Source organism: Populus euphratica, unplaced genomic scaffold (assembly GCF_000495115.2).
Source record: "Populus euphratica unplaced genomic scaffold, PopEup_1.0 scaffold3.1, whole genome shotgun sequence".
NCBI classification, from domain to species: Eukaryota; Viridiplantae; Streptophyta; class Magnoliopsida; order Malpighiales; family Salicaceae; genus Populus; species Populus euphratica.
This window is the reverse complement of record NW_011499847.1, coordinates 3974926-3982357: the sequence shown is the minus strand read 5'-3', so window position 1 is coordinate 3982357 and position 7432 is coordinate 3974926. Positions and strand designations below refer to the sequence as shown.

Here is a 7432-nt window from a genome sequence, read left to right as displayed (position 1 = left end):
AAAAGGTCAAAATTATTATCACTTACATATATTTGCAGTAGGAAATCCTGCTAGCAACAAGAATGCTACTTGTACAAAAACTTGGCATTAGAGACTACTGCCAAACCACTCAATCAAATCCGACCCTAGATACAATATTTCATAATTACCAAGCCTATATGTAACATTTACCTTGAAACCAAAGTTTGAACCTCGCTAAAAATACAATTTATAGCAGAGAAGGCTTTTAGGACAGGAGATTGACAAGCTTCCCTCCAAGTGTACCCGGAATAATGAATGAACTGCGTGACATTCATGTTGGAAAAAAAAAAAAGAGCTGCAATATCAGTGTAGACTCCAGAAATCATAATCCATCAATGATATGGGAATTCATGTTGATCTTTCGGTGGAGCTTTTTTTCTGTCGAGAAGCTCTAACAATGTCTCCCCGAGTAATGATTCCAACCTTTGGTATTAAATTGGAGACCAATTATAAATTACACACAGCAGATAAGAAACAATAAAATGAGAACGAATCAAGAACATTGTTTACAATTCTTACCAGATTTCCATAGTTATCTACCACTGGGAGTCGCCGATACTTTGTTTCAAGCAGCAACCTGGCATTAGATTTGGACATTAATATGTTTTTCAATTCTGATGTGAAATTTCCATAGAATATGATTGCAAGATGAGAAACATTCAGAAATTTAATGATGATCATTTAGATAAGCTTTTAATAAAGGTGGACAAAGAGAGAATGCATAACAGCTTCCCGAAGACAGTTTTTCATACGTTCAAGTACAAAACAGAACGTCTAAACAGAGATGTCCTGGAAGAACAAAAGATATACTAGAGTAGAAAGTGTTGATACCTAACAGCATCCTCTAGATTGGTGGTTTCATAAACGACTAGAGGATTTGGTGTCATTAAATCACCAACAACTTTGCCGTTGTTCTTGATTAGCAGTTTCTGTAACTCATTGAAAGTCTGCAACATTTGTCAAGAAATAGAAATTCAGCAGTAAGAAACATTTTGCCTAAAATTTTATAATCCTGATTTTAGTTTATCCTGTACATCTAACATCAAGCTCTTTATTGTAGGCCTGGTTTTGTCCAGTAATAGCCAACAATGGAGAACTCTTGTTTATTGAGCAGTTGTATGGTCTCTATTAACTACTTGAAATCACCATCACTACATCTACCCAAGAACCAGTATCTCCCTACATTTAGGGAATTTGTCCAAGCAAAACTCATGCGAGACCAAACATTGAATTGTAGGATGGTGCTAAATGTAACAATTATTGATCAAACTATCAACCTTCCATCCTCTGCATTCTTTACTACCAGTCATGATGGATCAGAGTTTTGGCTTCTAGCTCCCGACAGTACAAGTTGATGACTAAATTGTGAGCAAGCCCTGGTGCAGGAGGAAGCACTAAGCATCCCCTGATTGTGTGCCGTGTCCTTGAAAAGGAGGGATGGCAGACTTAAAATGTCAAATTGTCTTAAAGAGCCAATTCAATCTCTAGTTTCATTCAGAAACTTGGATTCATAGCTATGGTATGGGCAGCTGCAATGTTGGAAGGACTTAGCCCCCACCCCTAAACTTCTTAGTCTGACAAAGAAACAGTCATAATCTGTTTGCTAATCATGGCCAGATAACCCTCTTAAACTTATAATATACCACATATCACTTTTCTCTTGACCCCTAATCCTCGTTATCTTCAGGCCTAAAGGAAATACTGTGCTCAATTATTTCTGTTCGTTCATATATGCTTGGCGAGTATAACAGCAAGTCTGTAACATTATTGGGAGTTGAAGGATGTTAGCTACGAAATTCACAAACATAAAAGATTCAAATCGATCAAAATATCTAAATGTTTAAGAAAACAAAACCACAGACAAACATATGGAAGCATGATTGAATATTAATACGAAATGTAAACATCTAGAATATGACAGAGAAACTCCATACTCACCTTCCAAGAACTATCAACATTAGGAAACAAGTTTGTGTCATTTTGACAGCTGCCTGATAGACACAGAGGAAAGAAATTAGTAGCAGTTTCACCATATTACAGGAATAACCATAATAGAAAACCAACTTCACAAAATTATAGAGCCAGTTTGTCAATGAAGAGCAATAATGAATGACAAAGCTTTAAGATACCAATATTCAACAAACCAAAATATAATTGAAAACTGAATTGATACAACATCCTTCCTGCTATAGTCACTTGAGATTGGAAAGAATTGCTTGACAAACAAGATCAAGAATTATCATAATGTTGCCAAAATCAAAGGGATGAAGCAAATTCATTTCTTCTGTTGCAGACCAGAAGGGCATGATTCCTTCCTGAATCCTACATTACTGATTATTCTTACTCGTCCATTTTTTACACAAGTCTAGACTCTCGCAAACTAATGCTAGATTTGAGTTATTCAGTTGATGCCAAAGAGAGTTTAGTATTATTTCCCCAGATAAGCCTGCAGATCTAGCAAATAAAATGAAGTTAGCAACTATTGTGCCATATGCTTGTTTAAATTGTTATGGCCAACGATTCCTCGTGGTTTGAGAAATTACTTGTAGCCAAGTTTCCTCAATACTATGAAACTCCTCAAATCAAACTTTACATAGTTGAAAATCATGTGCGCTAGAAGAGCTTTTCTTGCGATTGCATGGCGAAAAAAAAGAAGAAAACAAACAGATTCTTGCTTCCAGATGAAAAAGAGGACAAAAATTCAAACAAGTAGATCAACTTTGTTTTTAAAAACCATAACAATCTAATTCACAATCGTTCTCTAATCAGCTTAAGTATTCTCTTCCAAGGAAAAAGGAAACGAAGATCAAACACAAAGATTATAGAAAAACATGAAAACAAGGATTTTACGTCCAAATGGAAATTAGAAGCAGAGTCTCTCCACTACCTGAAATAGAACCGAGCACTAACAGGTCATAATCAGTAACAACACCAACCTGCAGCAAGTATAGACCTGGAATCAGTTCTTCATGCAACGCAATCACAAATAACTATAGATTCAAGTGCTGAATCTGTGTATGTTGTCCTTCATTTTCAGGCACAAGGAACATGTTTATTTTACTACGTCCTCACACACTAGTTTTCGAGTTGAAGTCTTTGCCCCTGTTTCTCATAAAATAATTCCAAGAACAGCAGCGTGCAAGCAAGACACCGATAAACATGATTGGAGACTATATGACATGGGAATGGGATCACATGATGAAATGGAGATCTTACCAATTTCCAGTCATCATCAATGACAGGAAACCCCGTTATTCTCTTCTCCACAAGAGCCTCCAATGCTGCAGTAAGTGAGGTGTTTTCTCCTAATAATAGAGAGATTTTTGTTGTTCTCCTATTATTAGAGAGAAGTTGTATTCCCACATTACTTAGTAAAATTCTTCTATACTTGCCCGTGGACGTAGCCAAATTGGGTGAACCACGTAAATTCTTGTGTGTCATTTCTCATTTTATCTTGTCCCTTACCTTTTGTCTTGTCGGGTTTGCATGCCGGTATCCTAACAGACCATAACAATTTACAACTAAACAATATATATACCATTCAAACTATAACTTGTAAGAAAAGGTAGTGATTACCGTCATCAACAGTTGTGTTGGCTTTAAACACATGTAAATCCTCCCTTCTGGTCATAAAATCACCAACTGTATGGATCTCACTTCTCCCCTACAGTTATGTGTAATAAAAAAAATCACTAAAAGGAGAAAAAAGGAGGAACAGGTGGGTAAGTTAGTTATGTACCGGAACAGAGTTTGCCACAGTAGACAAGGCAACGGTTACAGAAGAACGGTTAGGTGATCGCGCGGAGGAGTGAAAACGAAAACGCTTTGAACTGGGAGTCTTGGAAACAAAAAGAGAAGGTGGCGGTGACTGATTATTATTATTATTATTAGAATTAGACTTAAAACAGAGTGAGGGGGGCAGAGAAAGTAATGTGTTTGCGACAGAAGCCATGAAGCAAAGCAGAAGCAGAAGATTTAGTTGTGATTAAACAAACTAATGAGCTTTGTCCGCAAAAATAAATAAATTGGAAGGTATTATAAAATTCTGAAAATAAGGAATGTTCAAGTAAGATTTGAAGCGGAGAGGTGGGGTTAAATATCTCTGTTCCGTGAAAGGAGGAAGAAACTTGAGACTTGAGGGAGACGGAATCGAGTGGAAGGCGCCAATTGGTTGGTGAGGACTTTTCTTTAATTAACTACATGGACCCCACACAACTTCCGTCCTCCCCATTCAACACTTTCGTGGATTTTCCCATTAGTATATTATTATTTTTTCGGGTTGAGAATATATATGTAGATTAATAAATAGAGAAAATGGGATTTTTTTATGTCTTTTTGTAGCTTTTTATTTTTGTAAAATCCTGATAAAGAGAGGGAATCGCATGTTTAGGCAGGCATTCTAGAAAGTCTATTCATTTTTTCAACGTTTTATTTTTCAAAGCCTTTGATAACATAACAAAAACAAAAAACAATTTGCATGTCTTCCTATTTCGCTATCAGGGGGAACGTGTGTGCTTTGTCCTTCAGATTGTTTTTTAATTTTTTTTTTGTTAATAATGTTTTCTAATTTTAATATTAATATATTAAAAAAATTAAAAAATATATTTATTTAATATTTCTTCACAAAAAATACCATCACTAGAAATACTCTGTACTCTGTTTTTTTTTCACTTGAAAGATATAGCTTTTATTTTTTATATTTTCAACACATGAATTCAAAGAAAAATCATTATATCAATACAATTATTATTTTTAAAGAAAAGTGTTATAATTTATTATATCATCAATATTTTTATTATAAAGAATCATTTAACATTATACACATAACCTTAAAATATGATAATAGTTAATTTTAAATAATTTAGGTTTAATATGTTGATTAATCCTATATTATTTTAAATCTAACTAATTACAAAGTTGAAGTTATTTTGATCTAAAATATTTATCAGATTTATAGTGTTATGGACTTAACTGACTTTCAAGCTCATAATTTTTTTATTTAAAAAAATTTTATTTAAATATTTTTTTCATTGATATAACTCAAGATAAAATAAATGAAATTAAAAAAAAATATTTTTATAATAAAATAAATATGATATGTTTTTTTTTCAAAAACACTATCTAGAGCTCTTATGATGGCACAAGAAAAAAAATATTTGTTTTAAAAAAATACTAACCACCGTTGTTGATGTCTCTTGTGCGCTATCTTACCAGCATATGATATTTATGCTTTCTATCAAATTTCTCATTAAAATCTCGAACGAAAATTCTAAAAAAAAATAATCTCATATGAATGTCATGGTAGCTTGAGTATAAGCTGATCTTAAACATCACCTGGAGTGTGATTAATTCAGATATGCTATTTGACGATAACACTTAAAAATGGAGGCCTGATGATCGAGAAGGATCAAAATAGTGAAGGTTTTGATGGTAGAGAGGGAAGGAGGGAGGGATGGGGGGAGAGAGAGAGAGAGAGCTAACTCTCTGGAGTTTTATTATATATGTTTTGATAAAAAAAAAAGTATAGCCTCTGTTGATTTTATAATTTGTATTAATTTCAAATGATTTATTTAAATAATATCAAGACATCTCTTTACTTTCATGGGTGGAATTGTACATACCCGATGAAAATAAACCACTGCCATGGTGGCCACAATCGAGCGATCGTGCCTCTTGGTGTAATCAACTTGTGCACGAGGAAACCGATCGATTAAGGGATTGACAGCCATGAAAGCTCCTCTTTTTTTCTCCCCTTTTTAAAAAAGATTTGCTACCCTTGCTTGGTAGCTAAGTTGGACATTTTTAAATTATTTTGTAAAATGTAATAAGTTACTTGCTAGCATGACCATATGATATCTACACTCACTAATTATCTTGTAACCTTCCGCGTTGATGTTATGTTTTTTTTAGGTTGGTGCAGGTAATCAAGCTAGTTTATATGTATTTTAATTTTAAAATTTATAAAATTTAAATTAATAATTAAAAAAATAAATTTAAAATATAACTAGTTGAGCTATATCTTATAAATATTGATATATTTTATTTTATTTTTAACACAAAATACTTATTATTTGCTGACACTGTAATATCATCTAAGAAAAAACCTCATTCTAAATTAACTCTTGTCAAATGTTTCTTGAATTATATAAAAATTCATGACACCACGGGAGTCTAAACCAACCCATTTATCATTAGAAATCATATAATATAATTCCATAGTATTTACTTCAAAAATTAATAACAATGAATAATTTAAACTTAAAATTTATCAAAATTGGACCGTGAGGACATTGCCAAATAATAAAATCAGAAGGAGAGGAGACTTCAGGAGAAGAAGAACCAAAAAAACATATAAAGCATGCCAGACTGTGCTTGCAACGCGTTGCAGCTTGATAGGGTTAAAATTGATTGCGAGAATGGTAACACGAGAATGATTTATGACGTGTTCCGAAAAGGAAACGAGTTAAAATCACGACAGACCACCGACCCTCGAGCCCATCTGCATTCAAGTTGTACAGTAGATGTTTTTGCTCGATCAATACCGTGAGTTATATTTTAAAATATATTCTCATTTAACTATATAGTAATTAAAGTAGATATATGAAAGGAAGACAATAATTTAAACCGTGAAAAAACATCCAGTAAAAAAATATTCATTTTTTTTTATAAAAAAAATCGATGATAACATGGGTTTTTGCTAGCAGTATAGTTTCTGGAATAAAATCTAAGAGTAGTTAAAATAAATATTTGTAAAAATTTAAATGATTTGAATTAAAAAAATAAAATATATCTCTTTAATAAAATTGTTTTTCCTTATTCATGCATTTCTTTTTTTATCTCTGTGAAAGCACGTCGATTTTTACTACAAAGATTATTTTTTAAGTAAAAAATTATCTTCATCTTGAATGTAAGCTTAATTAATAAAATTTTTTTAAAAAAATCATGAATGGATAATTTTTACATGTATTTATTGAAAAAAAAAGAAAATTTGAGAAAATTCTGTGAAAAATATATAATAATAGAATAAATATTTTATTGTTTTTGAATATCCATGATCATTTTTTTAAAAAACAAATTCTGCATATTAGATTTATATGTAATTATCCATTAATTAATTGTTAATCTTACCATAAAAAACTCTAATCTTATTTAAAAATAATGAAATAATCAGATAATTATTTAAACATCATTTTAATAATTGTATTTAAAGATAATTTCATGCAATAAATTTTAAAAAAATTCATTTCATTTTTTTCTATAAAAAAATTAGGACCTTGAAAGAAACTCTTAATAAAAATTTTCATGAATGTTAACTTCTACGTGCTTTTATGATAAAATAAAGTATAATAAAATTGATAAAATTATTTAAAATTAAAAGCAAAAGAATAATAAAATATATATTTTATTCTAA

The 7432-nt window shown here is 31.5% G+C and overlaps 1 protein-coding gene across 2 annotated transcripts; it reads right to left on the bottom strand.

The window, feature by feature from the left end:
- Nucleotides 1-4126, bottom strand: LOC105108280 (CBS domain-containing protein CBSX2, chloroplastic-like). 2 transcript variants are annotated; one of them, XM_011002542.1, is made up of 9 exons: nucleotides 3761-4126; nucleotides 3598-3685; nucleotides 3238-3302; nucleotides 2909-2957; nucleotides 1960-2012; nucleotides 853-968; nucleotides 541-598; nucleotides 351-444; nucleotides 1-146 (listed from the first exon to the last, which is right to left on the bottom strand). In XM_011002542.1, exons 1-8 carry the CDS (start codon nucleotides 3971-3973, stop codon nucleotides 370-372), a joined length of 717 nt encoding a protein of 238 aa, XP_011000844.1. In that variant the 5' UTR covers nucleotides 3974-4126; the 3' UTR covers nucleotides 1-146; nucleotides 351-369. The 2 variants fall into 2 exon arrangements, with proteins under 2 accessions (XP_011000844.1, XP_011000837.1); XM_011002535.1 differs by having other exon boundaries at nucleotides 1-444.
- Between the last annotated feature and the right edge of the window lie 3306 nt (nucleotides 4127-7432).